Consider the following 21,845-nt stretch of genomic DNA (forward strand, 5'->3'; position numbering starts at 1 on the left):
ACTGTTTCTGAATTGGTTTCTGTTTGTTACGAAATACAGAAAAAGATCTATTTTTTCTTCATCTGATTTTATCGTTAAATTTCATGTGTAATTTTTACACTTGTCTAATAATTTCAATTTTGTAAAAGCAACATACACAAATTTAAATTTTTCATTTACTTCGATTTTTCACTGGAGGTTGAGAAAGGATGAGTGAATTTTCCGGAAGTATTTGCAGGTGTTTTTAAAGCCGGCTGTAGAATGATTTTTGGTAGCTGGACTTAGTTGACTTACGGAAACGCAAAGAATTTTGATTTCAAAATGCTCATTTTAAAACCACTATGGAACTTTTATAAAAACCAATTCGTATGTTTAAAATCTATAACCGTGACTAAAATTCTAACCAGTGTTACATCAAATTTAATGAGACCATCTAACATTTAGTTTTTCTCGATCTAATCGTACAGTAAATTTTAAAGACCTCTGATTAGTTTTCCTTCAATAATTTATAATTTGATTGGCTTAATTTATGCCCGTACTACACATTATTTTGAGCTCCGTGAAGATATATGCAATTTGGAACAAGACCAAATTTTTTGTAAATTTTCTTTTTTTGCGAAGCACTGCATCGTCTATGGCAAGTACTGCCAAGTTGTGTGCAAATATCCTTTTATTGACCTTTTTCGCATCACCTGTAAAAAGTGAAATGTGTTCATCGGAGGATACTGTCAACTACTTTGCGTGTGAGTTCAATGTGCACCAGTATGTAGCCCCCAAATACGTGGCTACCCGCATATTTGGAGTGTCAGAAAGGGTCTGCCTTCTAGAAGCCGGCAAATTCAAAGCACCATCAGGCTAATTTCCAAGAAATTTTTAAAATGAGAACTAGCAGATAGTGTCCGGGTGAAAAACCCAAAAATTAGTGCAATTTTTTACCCCACAATTCAATATATCAGAAAATAATCACATTACGTTGTATAACGTAACCTTTTTTTTTCTTCGGGGGGGGGGGGTGGCTTCTGTGGACAATAACTGTCATGTTTTCTCCCCCCGGCAGTTTTCCACATGAGGTGTTCTTGTAAAATGTCATGTAACCGTTGAATCTGATAAGCAGCACCGAATCACCTATAAACAAGTATAATTCATGTTAACTATTAACATTAACAATTGTAACACTAATAAGTGAAATCAACAAAGCCAATTATGAACCGAAGTATTGTTTCAACGTATTCTTTTTGAAATTTTTTGGCACATTTGCACGAATAATTTTGGTTTCGGCAAAAACGGTGGCGCGAGTATGGTTTTTAAAATTGCGGAACAACACTACTCGTAGAATGAAAAAGCAGAACTTCATTAGATTTGATTCTTACGTTTGTATAGCTGACTTTCATTTGCTGTTTATCAAAAGAGGGATAATTTAGTAAACAAGATTCCATAAAGATGTCGCCCACTGAGAGTGCAAGCCAGTACAGAGAACCATTTGTGGCGCATAAGTGTGTGGCGCATAAAATTTATTGTAGGCTGCTTAGAAGACGTGAACAAGAGAGATGCCGCCCAGTTGCACGAATGCGGATATAACTATTGGGATTTTTCTCCCTCCCTCCGCCACCCAAGTCTAGTGAGTGCATATTGTCTGCAACCCCAATCCCACCCATTTTTACATAATGGTTTACTGTTTTGGCATATGCTAAAAAATCCGACTATTGTTCGCAATTGTTGAAACAATGCTTCCGAGTAATTAAAAATTTCTACCAGGATTTCTCCAGCGCAGTTGGCCTTTATAATGGCCTTTATAATCAAAATAAAAGTTGTTTTCGGCTCCAGTACTTAATGCGCGCTATTTTTTCTTCGAGAGTTGCATTGATTATAACTGAAACTTGATAATTTAAAAAATTCTGAGCAGGAAATTAGTCTTAATTGTTAAAGTCGTGTACTGTGAGAATATGCACTTCTGTGGAATAGACTTGATGGTCGAGTACTTTGAGCCTAATCTCAATTTCAGCCTGCAAGAGGGGCTTCTGGACAAGTGCAAAGCGTATACCTTCAGCAAAGACGACTGCAAGTAAGTTCTAAAGCAGGAGCTGGGGGTGCTCAATGAGTTATAATATTCAATGCTACGAATATTTAATTGCTCTTAAACGAAGTTTGTGGCAATTATATTAGTCCTCGTGGTCTTTTTTATGCGATTTTTCGCTTGACCGATTTTTCTTCTGACGTTTTTGACTTTTCTTCCTCAAAAACTGGATAAACTGGTAGCACCCAGTGGGCATTAGGTGCTCTTAGAGCCTTTCAGCTCACTATTCTTCAAGTAGGCGATTCACAGACTGTTTTGGAGACATACTTAGTGTTTTTAGAAGTCGATCCCTACCCCACACACACACATACCAGCCTCCCTCTCACTTCACCCCCCCCCCCCCTCCAATCCCCACCCCTGCACATCGTTCACGCCGTAAGGGCCCCGTGCAGCCAAAAACCGCTGATACTAGAAAAAAGCTGATTTGAACTACTCACAAAAGAAATACTCCCATTTACACTGCTGTTATCTTGGTTGTCGTAGGACTAGGATGTTTTTGCAATTGTTGCTTTGATGCAAGTTGAACCTTAGTTTTGAAATTCGGATCCAATTTCCACTCACAATAAACAGCTGTACTGACAGAATTGAATTTGAGCCTTATTTGTCTCTTTGGCGATCCGGGGGACATGTAAATTTTTACTCCTCACGATTTTGGTTGACCCACTTTTTCGATTTATTGCAATATTTGTTCCAAGCATGCAAATTTATTTGGGATCTAGGAACCTTATGCTAGGCCGATTTTTCGTTTTGCTAATTTTGAACTCGATTTTTTTGTCAGTAGATACAGAAGTATCAAAAAGCTCTTGAAAAACTGAATTGATCCTAGAAGAGTTCAATTTTACTTTTTTCTGCTTTTCTTGCCGTTCTATAAATGAATAAAAACATAGTCGACATCTGATTGATTTTTATAGAAGTACTAGACTATAGAATTATTTTTTTCGAATTTGTTTTTTTCCACGCCGGTATCGAAGTTAAAAGTTTGAAGATTTGACTGATATCCGTTGTCTTTGTTCACATTTTCTATATTTTTGCTTTAATTTTCGTCAATCTTGCTGAAAACTAAAACTGTTAAGGAGTGTTATTGGTTGTTAGCTTCAAGACAGAGGAGTGCTGAACTGTTGGATCTCGATTTTTGGCTATCATTTTGGCTGAATATTTCAAAATTCCGGCTTTCATCGAAAAGGCGCAAATTATGCTCTTTAGTACACTGTTTAAATTTGGCGGAAGTACAAACCTAAAAACCACTGGCACAGTCCTGGCCAACTCCGAAGATGAATAGTTTTTCTTCTTCTAGAGTGTTCTGGAATTAAAATGTTGCGGGTTTATGAGCGACTTTGACGCGACGATTAACCAAAATTCATATTTGATTTTCTTTATATTGACTTTTTATCTCGAATTATCTGTTTGACCAACATTTGAAACAAATAGAATTGATTAATGGACGAGCTGCAATGTCAAATCTAGTTATGGTCTAACCGAGGATATTTACGAAAAATATTGGATTGTAATGGGGCGCTGTCCTTTTTAATTGCTATCGAATGAGGAGAGCCTTTTGGTGCTTTTTTCTAGAATTGTCTTTGACTTCTCAAGTTAATTTTCCACGCACTTTTTCTTGATTTTTGAATAATTTCAGTTGCGATCCCTCCGAAAAAAATTTTGATGTTCAAAAAAAATTTACTGTTAGATATAGGATCACAAGGCTCTGATAACGGAGTGGTTAAGATTATATTTTTAAACTTTTGGGGTTCTCTGTTTCATGCTTTGTTGTAGTCTTACGAGTTAGTCTCCCAAATGACAGGTCCATTTCGCATCCTGAGGAAATGCAAGTTAATCTATCAATTTTTTCAGTTGAAAATTTGTTATGACCATTAAAAATGTTTATCAAAAAAAAATTGGATTTTTGACCTTTGCCGGATTTTGTCTTGTTCTGACAACAGCTTAGTCTCAGCAGAGAGGTTGTATTTTTTTGTATTGAATTTTTGTAGTTTTTTGGTTTTCATTTTACGAGTGCTCATTTTTGTTTAGATTTGCTCTTTTTATGTTCTTTTTCTTGTTTTGATTTTGATCAAGTTCTAATCTGTAAATAAATGAATTTATTTTTGATCGAAATAATTGTTGAGAGTTTTATTTATCTATTTACGTTTAAGAACAAACGCTGTATTTTAATTTTGTGGAGAACAAAGAACTCACTTCATTTATCTCATTCTTTTTTAGTTACCTTTTAATGTTTTTTGTATTTAACCAAATTGCATTTATTTTTATTTAGATAGAATGCAAAGTGGTATAGAATTGTCAGAAAAATAGTTCTGGAACCGTTAAACGGTTTTTGTTGAACGCCCAAATGTCTCTCTGATTTCAAGCGGAATCACGTGACCTATACCTATGCATACCCTTTTATGGACCCAACGGTAGCATACGTTCATTTTCATTGTTTTAAAACACTGGGAACCACGTTGTCACAAAAGTAGGATGCACTGTAAAAACATCTTTTTATACACTTCTTTGATGACTGGTTTTCATTTGTAGAATGAAAAAATTAATCTCATCAAAAACATCCGTGAATTTTGATAGCGTTAAAATTGATCTTTTTTCATTTCAAGTTGCCAGCAGTGCTAAAACAATTTGTTCCTTGTATTGTGACTTACGTACAGCAAAGTAGTTTTGTTTTCATTTAAATTTATTTCCTTTAAAATGAACGATGAAGAGTCTTAAGATTTCAACATTCTCGATGTAATGCTGTTTCTGAAAAAGCTATGAGACCTTTGAAGTTAATTTATAAAACTAAAATTTAAGGAGTTTTTCGTTTTAAATAATCGGTAAGCATTTAGTTTATTCAGAAGAATCTTTAATGATTTCCGAGATGAGTTCTCTTGTTTACAAAAGGCATGGTGCCTTGGCTGAAATAAGACATTTGAGGGTTGGGTTTTTCTGCGACAAATTGTGGGCAGAAACGTCTTTAATTTTTCTTGAACGAAGTTCATAGCAATTAATGTAAACGTGTTGGTCTTTTTATGCAAATGTTTTGCCTGACCATTTTGCGCTTTTCGTCTAGAACATTGAACATTCTTTGACTTTTCAAGTGACTTTTTGACGCTTTCGTTCTTCATTTTTGAGTGATCTCTTGCTCTCATTCCGAAGTAAAGCCTGTTGATGATATAAAGTCGGTTGCTGCATAGCTAAAATAAGGGCCAAACAGCACAGTCGGCAGTGCATATGGTTATGAAGATGGCGGTCAATGGTTCGAATCCGTCAATGTTTTTCCACCCGCCTGTCGTTCGAGAGCAATTCTTCCGACATTAGTCGGTTTATGTTTTATTTCCTTTTTATAGCTCAATTTCCCTTTTCATATAAATCTCACGTAGTTAAAATAGCTGAAAATTTTCTTTTTACCACCTTTATTTAAAACAGTCAGGTATCTAAGTATTTGGAGTTGAAGTAGCTGAGTTTTGAGCGAAATTCATTTTCCATTCCAATTTACGCGCAGAAGTTGGAAACAGCCCGAGGCACTTACCGTTTAATTTTTCTCTTACCACTCAAGTGTTTCGCAGTTTTGGGTCAATTTTTCTGAAGATACTTCTACTCGATGAGCTTTTGTTGTGCCAGTTGTTACACAATTAGATAAAAAAGTTTGTGAAACATAAATTTTATTATAAAATGAAGTATTGTGCAATTGAATAGAATTTTTCTTTTGCATTGCAGTTTTTTGTGCAACGTAGCTGATAATTATCTCTCCCGTGTATTGCCTATATTTTTTTGAAGGTTGTCGTTGCCTTTTGTTGTGGTCTCGAGCACGAGTAACAAGAATTTTATTATTTTTCTAATCAAATTCAAAATGGCCTAAATCTACAAAATTTCACAGGTATTTATAAACCGTATCAGTATGAAAATTTACAGATCCGTCTAGATATAGATAAACTGATGTGTGTTAATTTACACCTTAGTTGTGAACAAATTTTTCCCCTTGCCGTATATGGCAAGTACTAGTGCAATTTTTTGCACTTAACACGTTGTTCTCCCTACCTGAGAACATGTCATTGCTATCTACTGGGGGGTCGGAGAGTTGGTTACTGATCGAGTTTGGTGGTAGGAAGGTCGAATCTATCTCACAAATTTATGGTTTATGTACATTGATAAACTTGTGGTATGAACAAATTTGAATCGACGATTCGGTTCAAATTAGAAGCCATTATTCAATTTCACTTCACCAAACATCAGGTAAGAAAGTTTTCTTTATATATCGAAGTTTTAACTTAAGTTGCTAAGTTCGCTACTTCTCGATATATCACATCCTCCCTCCTTTTTTAAGCAAGTTTGTAGGAATAGCTTCTCCAAATCTTTCTGGTTGTTTTTTATTTCTGCTTGAAGTTCTCGTGGCCACTGAAGGTTGTTCCCCTTCAACTACTGAGGTTTCTTTGGTAGAGTTGGGCGATGCCACGTCTATGTCGTCCCCTACTGCTCTCAGACTGTGAGTCAGTAGATTCAGTCTTGATGTCGTCAGGTTCCAACCGTGCAATTTGGTTGTCACTAACAAGAACCGTCTTGTTTGAATTCTCCGGCTGGATGAACGAAGTTTTCATTCCTTTACGGATAATGAAAGTAGCTGGAACCGTTGTTGAACTGTTCGTCGGTTTGAAGAGGACTCGTTCACACAGATCAAAATCAGTGACTGCTGGAAGTCTTATTTTGCGTCCCAGTAGCAGTTCTACAGGAGTTTTGCCCCGCGTCTTGGAAGTGCTCCGATGTGTCATTAAAGCCCGCTGTAGGAAAGCGCCAAGTGACACATTCAGATTTGGACTCCAGGCTTGAATAGCCCGTTCCACTGTTTGGACCGCTCGTTCAGCAATCCCATTTGCTCTTGGATGGTAGATGGGAGATTCCATCTTTTTAATCCTAAGTGATTCACACCATTGCTTTAGGTCACTGCTCACAAACTCAGGACCATTGTCTGATACTAATGTTCTTGGTATCCCAAATCTTGCAAAGATTTGACTCAAGTACACCTTCACTGTTTGTGAGGTTCTATTTCCCGCAGGGAAGGCTTCTATCCAACTTGATTCCGCGTCTACTATTACTAAGATATTACCTTGATCCTTAACGTAGCCCCAGTCCATGTGGAGTCTTTCCCAAACTTCAGCTTCCGGCCAAATAGATACTGTTTTCCCCAGGCAAGGCCTGTTTTCTTGGCATTCCTTACATTTACTAACATATCGAAGAACATCTTGACTGATGTCGGGTCACCAAGTCATCATTCGAACTGCTGTTTCAGTTGCATTTTTGCCTGGGTGAGTCTCATGAGCTTTGGCCATCACCATGGGTCTTAGTTTGGGTGGAATGAAAGGCACAACTCATCGAAAGATGATTCCATTGTGAATGGTCAAGGCGTCTTTCTGTTGTTCAAATCCTTTCTTTGCTTCTGAGCATTGTTTCCAGATGCCGCTTTTTATTCGTTTGATGACATCTTGAAAGAGTCAATTCGATCCCAGCTCAGTTTTGATGTCTGGCTGTGTCACCAGGTCGGATTGGACGAAGTATATATTTTCAAGAGCAAAGCAGACTCGATCATTGCCATCGTCATCATCAAAGTCTAGTCTGCTCAGAGCATCAGCGTGGGGGATCTGTTCTCCGGGTGTATACTTCAATTCGAAGTCAAATTCCATCAGCGCTATCGCCCATCTTGTCATTCTTGCTGCTGCAGTTTTCGGAATTTCTTCGTCTGGGGCGAAGAGATATTTGAGAGGTTTGTGGTCAGTCTGTAGAGTGAACCTTCTTCCGAGTAGGAATTGTTTCAATCTTGTGACAACAAAGTCGATTGCAAGTGCCTCTCGCTCAATATTGGAGTAATTTTGTTCAGCTTGTGACAACTTCCTTGATACGTAGATCACAGGATGTCCTTCTTGTGAGAGTACCCCGCCTATAGCTTTCTCTGAGGCGTCTGTTGTCACGGTTGCTTCCTTCGTCAAGCTGTAGGGCTGTATAAGAGGGTTAGTACATAACTCGTTTTTGATGTTTTCAAAAGCATTTTGCTCTTCCTTGTCCCATCTGAATTCTTCTTTTCGAATTTCGTTTAGGGGTAACATTTTGGTTGCAAAATCCGTTATCATTCGACCATAAAAATTTGCTAAGCCGACAAAGGACTCGAGTTGTTTCATATTTGATGGCGGCTTTGCATTTTTGATTTTCTCAACATTTTTAGGATCGGGTGCTATTCCTTCTTTGGAAACAGAGTAACCAAGAAAACTTACGCTTGAAACTGGTTTTGAGTTGGATTTCTTCTCATTTATGGTGAAATTTTTTTCACGTAGCCGACTCTTGACTGCAAGCATTTGTTTCTCGTATTGATCTTTTGTTGTTCCATATACCAGAACGTCGTCTTTGAATATGACCACACCCTTGATTCCTTTGAGAGTTGACTCAATGCAATTCTGGAAGATTGATGAAGAGTTCTGTAGGGCCTGAGGAAGCCTGCACATCTTGAACAATCCTTGCGATGTGGCGATGTGTTGATTGTGCATATTTCTTTTGCATCCTCGTCCAGCTCAATTTGATAATATGCATCTGATAAGTCAATTTTTCCAAAGTAAGAGGCCCCATGGAGATTATGAAAAATAGTCTCCATGTCTGGGATTGGATAGTCCTCGTCCATAACTTTGCCATTGATGTGAACTTTTAGGTCCACGCATAGTCTCAGAGCTCCATTTTTCTTCCGCTGCCACACTACTGGTGATGCATTTGTGACCCCACCAGGTTGTACTGGCTCCAGGATGCCCTGTCGTACCATTGTCTCAAGCTTCTCTTTGACCCTGTCTTGGAGAGGTAGAGGTATCTTTCTGGCTTTGCAGAACATTGGCTGTGATCCCGGTATGAGTTTCACATGCACTTTGTATCCTTTTACTGCAGGTAGTCTTTCATCACTGCATTGATGCCTTCTTGGGGTATATGTCTCTCCCAAGTAGCCCAAATTTTTTGTCGGATTGCACAACTGCTAGTTGTTGTTGCCTATACTTGCTTCCGTTCCACTCAACATCACATGTTAGTGATCCCAGAAGCGTCAGTTGATGACCATCATAGGCCTCAAGACGTCTGACTTTCCCATTTAACTGAGTTTTACCAAGCTCAGTCCAGATTAAGGATGATATCACGGTGCTATCAGCACCGGTATCAACTTGCATTTCTTTTTTATGGTCTTTTACTGTAATGTACTCCCATGTTGAACACGTTTTCCCGTGTATAGTACATTCCCATCTCCATTTCGGATGATGTTTGACCAGGCAACTTACACTCTTCCTCGCAGAAGTTGTTGTGCTGGTCAGATTTACCTGACTTAGGCTGGGTTTTACTTCTGCACTTTTTTGAAAAGTGCCCCACCTTTTCACAGGTGTTACATTTCTTGTTCAAGGCCGGACACGGCTTGCTGCTGTGTGGTTTACCTCCACATCTATTACACAAGTTACCATTGCCTTTATTACCAGTGAACTTTTCACTAGGTTTTCTGAAGGTATTTTTGAAGTTGTATCCCACTTCTTCTTTTATTACAAATGGTCTATTACCTTTTGAGGAACTAGCAAAAGCCATTGCTTGACTTCTGAACTGTAAGCTTTCTGTCATTTCAGACAGAGACATCGTTGGCTTAGTTTTAATGCCGTCTAATAGTCTTAATTTGGCCTCAGGGTCTCTCAAACCTGAGACAAATTTTATTTTCACAAACTCTTCCTCAGGGTTGGTTACTGTTTTAAATTTTTCGAAGTCACAATAACGTGCTTCTTCTCTGAGGCGCGCTAGAAAATCGTCGTCAGATTCTCCAACGCCTTGGACAACGGACAGAAATTTAGCCCTTTCTGCCGTTACTACTCTCTCCTTAGGTGAAATATAGTTTTGAGTAGCTAGTGTGATCTCTTTAAAAGGAGTGTCTAACAGTTTTTTAGGGCTCTTAAGGCTCCTAAGTTTAAGAAGTGCGTCCTGGCCGCATATACAAAGAAAGGGATTTGTTACCTGTAGGTCGTACCGTCGTTGTTGACTTTATCTTCTTTCTTCTCTGCGCAACATTTCGCCTCAAAAAACATGATCCACGCAGTACAGGATTCAGAATTCTGCAGATCCAATGTTTGTCGGTCGTTTGGTGGTCTGGACACCATTGTCGTGGTCTCGAGCACGAGTAACAAGAATTTTTTTATTTTAATAATCGAATTCAAAATGGCCTAAATGTACAAAATTTCACAGGTATTTATAATCCGTATCAGTATGAAAATTTGCAGATCCGTCTAGATATAGTTAAACTGATATGTGTTAATTTACACTTTAGTTGTGAACAAGTTTTTCCCCCTGCCGTATATGGCAAGTACTAGTGCAGTTTTTTGCACTTAACACGTTGCTCTCCCTACCTGAGAACATGTCATTGCTATCTACTGGGAGGGTCGGAGAGTTGGTTACTGATCGAGTTTGGTGGTAGGAAGGTCGAATCTATCTCACAAATTTATGGTTTATGTACATTGATAAACTTGTGGTATGAACAAATTTGAATCGACGATTCGGTTCAAATTAGAAGCCATTATTCAATTTCACTTCACCAAACATCAGGTAAGAAAGTTTTCTTTATATATCGAAGTTTTAACTTAAGTTGCTAAGTTCGCTACTTCTCGATATATCACCTTTAGCTAAAAAACCGTAATCTCATAAAATCTGGTTTGTTATACTCTTAGTTGCTAACAAAGTCATGAATTTGATTTGTATTTCGGCGCTTTCTTAAGTTTGGGAACCGACTATTTTGACTATTTTTGACTATTATTATTATCTATTTTGACTATTTTGAAGTCAAGCCTGTGTATTAATTTTGTTAGCGCCAAACAAGAAGTTGAGCAACAAGGTAAGTTTTATGTCGCGTGAAAGTTAAGAGTATTAAAGTAGTCTCCAATTTTATTGTAGAGTGAGAAAATGGCACTTGAAGAGGAATGTGTTCATTAAAAGGTGGCTTTTGTTTACGTGCCATAAGTTAACTTTTGGTTTGAGTGTTTATTTGAGTTTTGGAATCCTTAACAGATGCCTTTCAAAATTCATTGATAGGCAATTCAAGGTCTATTTTTGGTTTTAATGAAAACTCTGAATTGTAGCTCTGTACTGTCAAGTTTCCTTTTTTGTCTTTGATTCCGTGTTGCATTTTCCACGTCGCAATCGCCGGAGCATCAATTTTGTTTAGCTTTTATAGTCTTTCCATAACTGTTTCTGTTACTCTTTAGCAGTGAATGTTTAAACGCATTGTGCGATTAGTTCTGGTCATAAATGAATTATTTCATACAGTAAGCGTCTTCTAACCGTGTATTTTTCCCTCACTAGTTTTTTGTATACAAGAAATAACATTCCAAAAATTGAATAAAAAACTTAGAGCTACTGTACTTGACCAACAGATCAATTGAACAACGGCAGCTAAAAAGAAAAACAATATCTAAGGTTGAGAAACAAAAATGAAAGATACCAAACGAAAAATAATCATGGCTAAAACTCAGAAGGTTTATTTAACCAATTTGCTTGCTTCTGTTGAAAAGACCTACTAACCCAAGCAAAAGCCTTGAAGGAGCTTTATAGGCCAATAAAAATTAGTAAAAAAATGAGAAATATAGCAAGTACTTGAAGAAATGAAAATTGGAAAATTGAAAGAAAGTTTCTTAATTTTGCAATATTAAAAAGTTCAGAAACACTTTTTTTCTGGAGGAGTCCAGTAATCTGTGTGCAAGACCAAAAAAAGTTTCATTGGCCCATAACGATTGATAAACTTAGAAAATGTTTAAAATTACAGAAAATTTGAAAACAATTGCGAATTTTAATGAATTATTGTTAGAATTTTTTGATATTAGTTTCCTCCGAACGATTCCATTGCCTGCAGAGGCTATCAATTATCCCAATTTTAATGAATAAAAAATTTCATTGGCTCATAATTATCGATAAACTAGGAACATGATGAAAACTTTAAGAAATATTGAAAAGTTTTCAATTTTTATGAAAAAATTGCAAAAATTCGTAATATTAAAAGGTTGAATACCATTCCATTGCTCATAGAAACTATGAAGAATCATATAAGCACGCCCTAGAGGAGGTTAAGACAAGAACAATTGACCAGTGCGACAAGAAAAAGTGATCAGAAGACAATTCTACTTGAAAAATTTAAAAAAATTGCAAATTCTATAAAAAAAATTGCTAAAATTTGTAATATTAATAATTTGAAACTAACTTCCATTGCCGCAAAAACTGGGCAAAAACATATTGTCAGACCCTAGAATATTTTATTTGTCCCGTGAGTCACAAACTCACAAAAATTACAAAATGAAAATAAACTTTTAAAAAAGTGTTTTATCAAAAAATTGCTAAAATTCGAGACATTAAAAAGTTGAAAACCCGTCCATTACTACTAGCAAAAGTACGCAGTAACAAATTATCAAACCATAGAGGAAGTTCCTTGGACGTAGGGCTAAGAAAACTCAAAAACTGACAATAAAATTAAAAAAAAAACGAACTTTTTATTTAAAATTAGTACAAATTTGGGTGCTATGTTTAGAGTACCAAAACATATAGCTCAGAAAATGATCGTTAAAAGTAATTATGTCTTGCAAAAGACCTTTATCAATTTTTACAATCCTCAATTTTAGACGTCCGACAAAATATTAGAAAAAAAGACAAAAAAGGCGAAAAAATTGCCTCATTTTGGTCTCAAAAACTTCTAAAAATGACCTTTTAACCTTGAATTACGGCCTTCCCAATAGCTTCATCACTCTAAGCACTTGAGGGACTACTAAACGCGGTAAAGTGCCTCTAATGAAACTTGATGCCTGCTGAGCTGTAACTGTTTATCCCGTTTTGAAAAAAAATCATGAAGAAAGGTGTGAAAAAAAGACAGCACCAATACAATCCAATTCTTGTATTGTAATAAATAGGATTTATAGTTTGAATCGGCAACTGCATCCGCTCAGATCTGTATACGTTTCAATCGATATTATGTGACAGGCAAATGTATTTCGCAGGTAAATTTATTTTGCAGTCTGTGGCTATGTTTTGAATTTTGGACTAAAAGTACGTGGGATAGTTTAACTTTAAATTGTCAACTAAGGATATTTCAGCTAAATTTTAATAACTGACCAGGTTTGAGTTGGCAACTAAATTAATAAGAAATGCAACCAATTTGACAAATATCAATTATGATTTCTGAAAATTAAATGTTGCTGAAGGGCTCTGGAGGACTCTCTGAATGTGAATGCGAAAGGGTACTGTCTGGTGGGGAGTAAACACTACCCTCTCTGTGCCTTTGACCAGAAGTGTCTCAATGACGCCTATGGAATTTACAGATGTGTCTGCGAAGATGAACAGGTCGTATATCTGTCGTTTTTGACTAGTGTTGTAGAAAAGACTGGAAAATTTTTTATTTTTAATTTATCTAAAATTTTTAAATTTATCTAAAAATCGCAAAGCTCTAGCAACGATAAACGATAATAAACACGTTCACGACTTGAGCAAAACAATTAAGAGCGACTTTTTAAAGAACAGTATACATTATATCATGTCTAGGTAACTCAAAATTTCATTTCGCAAGTTATTTTCAGCTTCGACATAAAAGTTATGACGAGAATGTCTAATTTTTCAAATCTAGACTATATTGAAATAGATATTCAGCTACAATTAGTCAGATTATAAAAACTTTGGCTACTCACCCACAGAATAAGTGCCAATTAATCCCACGGTAATGGGAAATCACGAAATGCGGAACAATCTTTTGCCAGGAGCTTCGTGATGACGGGACCTGTCCCCCGAGTGTGAACTTATGGACTGCAGTGAACAGGAACTGTAGCTGGTATGCTGATTATCTCCACATCAGCTCCATTGGGGCCACTGCTCAAACCGCCAGAGTAAGGAAAAATTAAATGCATTTTGTCAGCAGGATAGCGTAAGTACATTTTGAACCCGGACATAACCTTGATTGACTTCAAAACTATTCATGCATGGTTTTGAAAAAATGATAATTTAGTAGGTTAATTTAGTAAGTTCATAGTAGGTCCAAATTTATGTTGCAGAAGAACCAATTGATTGATGATGGATTGAATGTTAACTCCTTCATCGTCCTTCAGCGTGGAAAACAAAATTCCGTCTCTGAAATGTCATTTTTCCTGTATTTTTCGTTTCTAATAGCCGCGAAGGAATAGCAAGGCAATTATTGGTCTCGTCTTGGTTATTCCAATCCAAAGATTTGAAGTGTATTTGGGCGCTGTCTTCAATTCGAAGAGAAATGGTGACCATTTTTTTTAAATCGGTGACTTCTTTTTTTACAGCATACAAAGTCAAATGGTGAACGTGAAAACAACGGTGTTGGGCCAATCTGTTGAAAAAGTCAAAACTAGGGAGAACTTTTTTCATACAATTTCATGAGTCGAATTAAACGTTTCTGAGGGAGCGCACGTTTTTGTCACGTGAGGAATTTTTAAAGCAGTTTTTTGTGTTAACTTTTTTATGCCAGTTGGTTTTATAGTATGTTTCGGCGCCTGTTTCAACATTTTAAGCTCTTATTATAGTTGATGATGAGTTTTGGAGCTATTTATTATCATTTTGCCATTTTGGACGCTTACTAGCAGCTTTACGATTTTTATAAATTCCTTCAGAGTATGGAGAAATTCTTGGTGACATTTGGTCTTTATGGCAAGAACCCGTTTTTGGCATACCAATTTTTATCCTTGTTTAAAACCACTCTAGACTTTTTTTTAAATGAAATAATCAGATTCTGAAAATTTTCCTGGTTTTGCTTTCTTTTTTTTCTGTGTTCTCGGTGCATGTCCCTTTTTTCTTCTTTGATCTGTTATGTGGTGGCTCAATGAACGAATTATTACCACCAGCTCTCTTGAGAAAAATAGATTTGGAGTCGCAACTATGCGGAGACTCGTGAAAATTACAATTAAGAATATGGTTTTTTTTTCATTTTGTCTACCCTCTTTTTTGAGTTGAGTCCCCCCTATTGGCATAAATGGTTGATCGACTTAGGTTGTTTGCTGAGACCAAATGCAGATTTTACGTCGAGTAGGTTCAAAAGTCGTTCGGGTATAATTTTTTAATATCTGTTCTCAGATTTTTCGACTTTTTGCTGTCAATGAGAAGTCAAATTTGAGGAGTGATTTTTAACTGTGAAATTTTTTCAAACTGCGTCAAAAGAGAAATGAGAAATATTATTGAGAACACATTTCACGACCGACTTTTAACCTTAAAGATCTTGACAAAATGTTAGTAGGTTGATTCAGTAAATTCACAATAGGTCGAACTTTTGATAAATTTTTTAAAGAAGCTATAGGAAAACAAAATTCCGACTCTGTACGGTTCTTTTATCCTGTCTTATTTCTTTATGTAAAATTGCCGTTAAACCGTTAAAATTGATTTTTACAAACAATATCAAGCGCAATGGCCCCACCAGTGATTTTTTCTTTTTACACTAATGTTTTTTTATAAAAAAAAGAATTTAATTGTCTATTTTGGGAAAAGATAGGAGATCTCCATACGCAATTAACAGAATAAAACAAAAATAGTTCATCTCGGCGTCTAGTATGAACTTTCAAATAGAGACCATTTGATCAGCTCAAATCTTCATTGTCGATGAGCAACGGAAATGCTGAAAAGTGCAAGTGAGTTCAAAATTTGTGAAACATAGCTAACAAGAAAACCTTTTCAAAAATTGGTATGATATTTGTTCAACAAAACCTTGAATTCCTGGCGAAATAAACTGTTCTGGCATGTCAGCTCAATATTGGGGAGAAGAACCTTCAGAAGAGGAAAATTCTTCAAAGATGTAAAACTGCCATTTTTGTGGCACGCAGACTTCATTTATAGTAACCCACGTTGAAATATGTTTAGTTGCCCAATTTAGCCCATTTATGATTAAAGCCCAATGAAAACAGGAAGAATTCCCAAAAAGTGACATAGCACTTGCGTTATTAGACAACGATTTTATGCAACTGCTCTATCGATATTGCTTGCATGGCAACATCGGCTATGAAAAGTGCTACAAACTTGTAAAACAATCTTGCCAGCAAAACAGTTGTAAATCTGCTAGTGTCCTCTAAAAGTTTTCCAACTATGCGTTTTCGATTAGATGGTTTTTATTTGATGTGGTTATCGAAAGCAATTCCTTGTTTCTATTTTTTGTTTGGAATTTTTTTTAAGGATCTGATTGCTTTCAATATGCAGACATTCCGTTCTTCTGCTTTTGCATTCACTATGTTTTTGAACATTAAGTTTAAACTTTGAGAGAATGGCGTTCCCCTACGTACCATCTGAAAACTGTTCCCCGCCAACTGTACTCTCCAGCCTTTTTTTTCTCTACATCCCCTCGCCCTCTTTTTCAAGAAAGATTTAAACAAATGTTCCTAAAAATTTATTTTCTGCATTTTGTTCTTATTATCAAAAACCTTGTTTGCACTTTCTGTAAGCATTTAGAAGAAATTGCATCGTAAACATGCTTTCGGTTATGTATAATCTTCTCTGCTTTACCCTTAGATTCTGCGGCAGAACTCTTCTCGTTTACTTTTTGTCCTGTCCCACCCGTTTAAACACCATATATTCATCTCGGTGTCAGTCTCAAACGTCCAGCTAAAAACTCCATTTTCACCGCTCCAGTTTTTGTTGTCTATGAAGGGGGTTGGAATTTGGGCAAATACACATTATCGATTGTTCTTGTTTGATTCCAGGCCTCTTGCAAGGAATTCGGAGGAGTTCTAACTGCGCCTTCCGATCTAAATGTCCTCGCCTGCATACTGTAAGTCATAAACATTCGTATTGAGTATTTTCAAAGCTACATTTGGCGATGAGAATGATTACAGCATCTAAGAGCTCCTAAATTTCATTTTGTGGTAACCCTTTGTGATTGCAATTTTACTCGTCACTGTATAATTTTTCCGCGTTTTTTTGTCTCACCTGCTAATCGTTAGAATATCGATATGCAAGACCTTCGTTGAGTGAATTTTGTAACGTATTTTGAAACTATATCATCATAAGCCACAACTGAGGTCACAGATCACTAAAAACACATCCTTTTAATTATTCCAATTAAGGCAACAATCTCCGGATGATTTGGAGGACTTCTGGACAGCCTGGAATGACCAGAAGATGGAGGGGAAGTACACTGCTTATGCCCATCCCTTCTGGCCTAAACAGTTGAGCAACAACTTCGAGTTGTTTGCACTGGGGGAACCAGAGTCACTGCCGGAAAAAGTCAGTCATCATTTTTGCAGTCATTTTCTTCAGATCTTTTTCATTTTTTTTAAACATGTAAATTACTCAGACTATAACCCTAAGGTTAGATATCTACATGCTCTAGAATGTTAAATAAATTAATCAGCATTGTTATTAATATAGTAATCTTCAAATTGTGGCTGTTCGTTTTTATAGATAAAAATAGGATTTGAAGGCTCCTATTTGTCTATTAACGGGTACTTTCCTGTGTTGATCGCATATATTTCATATATTCGCATTTAAGGGAGTGCACATTATTTGCACCCCCAGAAGAACCTATCACGTTTATATATTATGATTTGTCATTATGTTATGGCATGTGATCTGTAACTGGGTTGTGGGGGGGGGGGGGGGGGGGTGCATATCGTAATAATGGAGAGGGGGAATGGGCCCCTTTCCACGGAGGCAGTCCCACCAGCATAGTTGACAAGTACTTTTTCAACCAATATTACAATTTTACCCACCTGTTCTATAACAATAGGAAGTAACTTTCGAATTGATACTACACTATAATATCTGGAGTCAATGGCTCACTGAAAACAAACTTTTTTTCGACTGTAACTTGTTTCCCGAATTTATGTATATTTGAATGTAGATTATTTCAAAATACGGGTAGTCAAAACTTTGTCAAACATTTTTGCCATATTCGTGCCATTGTTGTTTTAGAACAGTGCTATAAATCTTACAGACGTTTTTTCGACAATCTTGAAAACTTTTTCAATAAACCTGATATATTTTGTTTTCTGATACTGATTGCGTTATTCTAGGCAGAAGTGCAGGACTGTGTGTACTATCAAAGGTCAACTGATGGCTTCGCCGATTCACCTTGCTCTGACTCGAGGAGATTCGTCTGTGTCATTTACAAGGACAACTACTAGACAAAAGCTAATTTTATTTTCACATGCTCTGGGAAAAATCAATTAACGAAAGTTATAGAGCAAATCTGTGGAGATTGACTGACGATAAATTGACTCACTGTTGTATTAACAATTTTAATCAATTATAATTTAAAAAATATTTTGCGCAAAAGTTTATAATTCAAGAATAGTAATTTTCTTACCCAGAAGTCAAAATCTTGGTTAAAGATTAACAATTGCAATCATTTTGAAATGCTCAACCGAATTGGATAGCTCTTCCACAGGTCTTCAAAGCTGTTAAGGCCGATTTGATTAATATTGCGTGTCTGTACGATATCATGTTCAACAATTTTACTCTCTCCTTGCTGAGAAGTAAATACTAACTGGTCATGAAAGACTAAAACGGTGCTCTGATTAGTCTAGTTAATAGCCGCCCTCATCTTCTCAGCCGGCTATTATAGCCCTCCTATTTTTTTTACTTCGTCGAACTTTTTTTCGCTTTACCATTTTGCCGCTTTTTCAGCATTTTGCGTGAAATCTTTTTGACTTCTCTAGGCTAGTTTCTCTCTTCTCTCATTCTGCTAAAAGTGAATTTGAACATCAGTTGCTCAGCAAAGCAATTCAAAATGAACAGAGTCAGTATAAAAAATTGAAGTCAGAAATAGAAACGGGATAAACCCATAAAGCCCAATTTTAGATGCCCGCTATTTGAACGTCGTTCCTATAAGTCTTAGTTACCATCTCTTATGCTTATTGGTATTGATAGTAGCCCATGTAGCCTCTCTCTAAGAAACAGATGTATGTTTAACTACGAAATGCCATCAAAATAAATCGGACTTAAAAAATGTTTTTGTACAAAAATCTTTTTTTCTTCAATATTTTCTATTCTTTCAATCCTAATCATGCTTATTGGAATTAACGGCGGCTTTTTTCCGGCAATCTGCCGGGAATGTTTTAACTTGGAAGCGTATGACACGCACGGGCTTCTAGCTTGGAGAATTATTGACATCTCCCACAATTTGGCCACATATATCAGGTGCACTAGATTGCTCAATTCGATAGACAACCATTGAATCAGAAACATTTCACGTTTGTAAGAACAGCCACATGCTTCAAGGCTATTTCAAAAGTAAAAATCTTCCGAACACTATAATATCAAATGGAAGAACATAGCCGGCAGATCGCTGGAAAGTAGCCGCCGTTGATGCGCTTGATTCACATCGGGATTGAAACAGAAGAAATGAAGAGATAATTTGACCTAATATTTGCTTTCTTTAATGTCAACAGTGTTGTAATTTGGCGTGCAGTTTCAGTAGGATTCTAAAACTATTTTTGATTAAGCTTCTAAAATGAAAGCTAAACTATTTGGTAGCTGGCATTGTTTTTAAGTATATTAGCTTTCAGTTTAGAAGCTGAGCTAAATATAGTTTTAGAATCCAACTGAAATTGCACAACAAATTGGAACACTTTTTGACGCTGAAAAAAAACAAAAAATTGGTCAAATTATCCTTTTCTCATTTTCACCGAATGTGCATCAAGTGCGTCAACGGTGACTATTTTCCCGCAATCTGCCGACTATATTTTTCCATTTGAAGTTATAGTGTTTGGAAGATTTTTACTTTTGAAATAGCCTTGAAGCAAGTGGTTATTCTTACAAACGCGGGAAGTTTCTGATCCAAAGGTTGTCTATCAAATTGGGCAATCTAGTGCAACTGATATGTGTGGCCACAATTAGGAAGTTAAAAAATAGGGGCGCGATAATAGCCGTGTAAGAAGCTCGGGCGGCTATTAAGAACAAGAAATAATTTCACTGTCAAAAAGTTCTAATTTGGTGTTCAGTTTCAGTTGAATTCTAAAACTATAATAAAAGCCAATATGCTTAATACCAATGTCAGCCAGCAAACACTCTAATGAACTTTGATAAACTAAATCTCAATGGCCTAATGAGCGGGTTTTATCGGTTTATCCCGTCTCTAGATTTTGATCGTTTCACTTTGACGGTATTCACCGCATTGCGTAATCGAATGCATGAAAGAATTTAAAATCCATTCAGTTGAAACAATCCATTCAGTGAAGTAAGTCAGAACTTAAACGTGAAAATTGTGCTTCATTTGAAAAGCACAATGACCATATTAAAAGCTGCTCTTAGCGCTTTTAAAATTGTTTAATAATGTTTAAACGTTTTTAGGAACTTTTTTTCCTGAAATTTAAATATTCCTGCCGCAAATCATCTTTGACAACTAAAACAAAGAGGGTAAAAAGACAGTCATCAAACTTAAGGGTAACTGCTCTGTTTTCGCCGCTAACCGAACTCAATATTTTTTGCTTACAATATGTTCCAATTAGGTACTTCAGTTGATTAAATGTTTTGTGCAAAAAAATGTCCTGAATAAACAATTGGTCGGGTCTATCATTTTTTGTGTGAAGAGATTCAACAATTTTATTCGCGATGTGGTCATGATTTGGTCACAAGATTGAACAAGGCGGCCCGTTAATGTGCGTTCGCAAATGATGTTCCGACCCGAGCTCATCTACATTTTTGACTTAAATAACTTTTGACCAACATTTTTAACAAAAAGTTAATCAAACGACGAGATTTTTACAACGAGATCTGGCATTAAAAAGTCTACGAGAAAAATACGACAACAAAAGAGAAAAAACATAAACAAAACTCAAAATATAAAAAGCACTTAGTAACAACGTCAAATTACAATCAGACAAAACCCTAACGACACAGATTTTCTTATTCCTAGTTCAAAGAGCAGATGGGATTTATCTCAATGAGACCCGATAACAAGTCAACAAAAAGAAGAAATATTGATGCGAAACTAAAAAATCAATCAACATTTGTTAAACCAAATAATTCCAAATGTATTCAAAGTCATTAAAAATGATTAGCTTTTAGCAAAATAATTCTTGAGAATTTTATTAAAAAGGCGAAATGAAACCAATAGGTAGTGTCTTTGGTAAGACTAAGCCATGGGAACGGACTAAAGATGTAGAAAAGCTCAAAAAAAATACGAACAACAAATTAAAAACATTGCGGAAACAGAAATTAGTGAAGCCATTAAAATCATTAGCTATTATCTGAATATTGTGTCTTTTTTTTCATTTTCTGTATGTACTAATTCAACAAAAAAGATGCTGAAGGAACAAATAAGTTCAATCCGGCCACATTTGAAAATCATTGGGATCTGTTATTACGCGATTGTGCTAAAGGAAGAGAAAAAGAAACACAAATACACCACTCACATAACTTTATGAAAACGCATATTGTCAAACAAACAAAACATAAGTAACGTCATGATATCAGTAAACATGTTAATTTTTAAAATACAAGGAATTGTAATGGAGCTCTCAATGATGAGAATAAGTTTCAAGTTGAACAAATACATTAAAACCACGAAATGTTAGAGAAAACCCTTAGTCACAATGCCATTAAATTCAATAGCCCTCAAAGGAAGCTAGTAAAAACGCTAGGTTACGCCTAGATGAGACAACAAAGACGCTTGTCATTCGTAAGTCATCAGTAAGACTTCACGATAAGCCATTGACTATGAAAACAACAACAACAAAAACAAGCAAAAATCCAAAAATTAAGTAGAAAATTGTGAGAAGAAAGTGTCGAAGCCATTTAAACCATTAGCTTTTCTGTGAAGACTCTATGTATGATCCATTGAAGTTTTCTC

General features: G+C 36.1%; 1 protein-coding gene across 1 annotated transcript; it reads left to right on the top strand.

Moving 5' to 3' along the window:
- Positions 1-287: 287 nt before the first annotated feature.
- On the top strand, positions 288-18,328 carry LOC142354281 (uncharacterized). Its single transcript, XM_075406547.1, has 7 exons — positions 288-833; positions 1,906-2,041; positions 13,264-13,402; positions 13,813-13,938; positions 16,756-16,823; positions 17,119-17,278; positions 18,067-18,328. Exons 1-7 carry the CDS (start codon positions 509-511, stop codon positions 18,175-18,177), a joined length of 1,065 nt encoding a protein of 354 aa, XP_075262662.1. The 5' UTR covers positions 288-508; the 3' UTR covers positions 18,178-18,328.
- The last annotated feature ends 3,517 nt before the right edge of the window (positions 18,329-21,845 follow it).

Source organism: Convolutriloba macropyga, chromosome 15, assembly GCF_964194025.1.
Source record: "Convolutriloba macropyga chromosome 15, txConMacr16.3, whole genome shotgun sequence".
NCBI classification, from domain to species: domain Eukaryota; kingdom Metazoa; phylum Xenacoelomorpha; order Acoela; family Convolutidae; genus Convolutriloba; species Convolutriloba macropyga.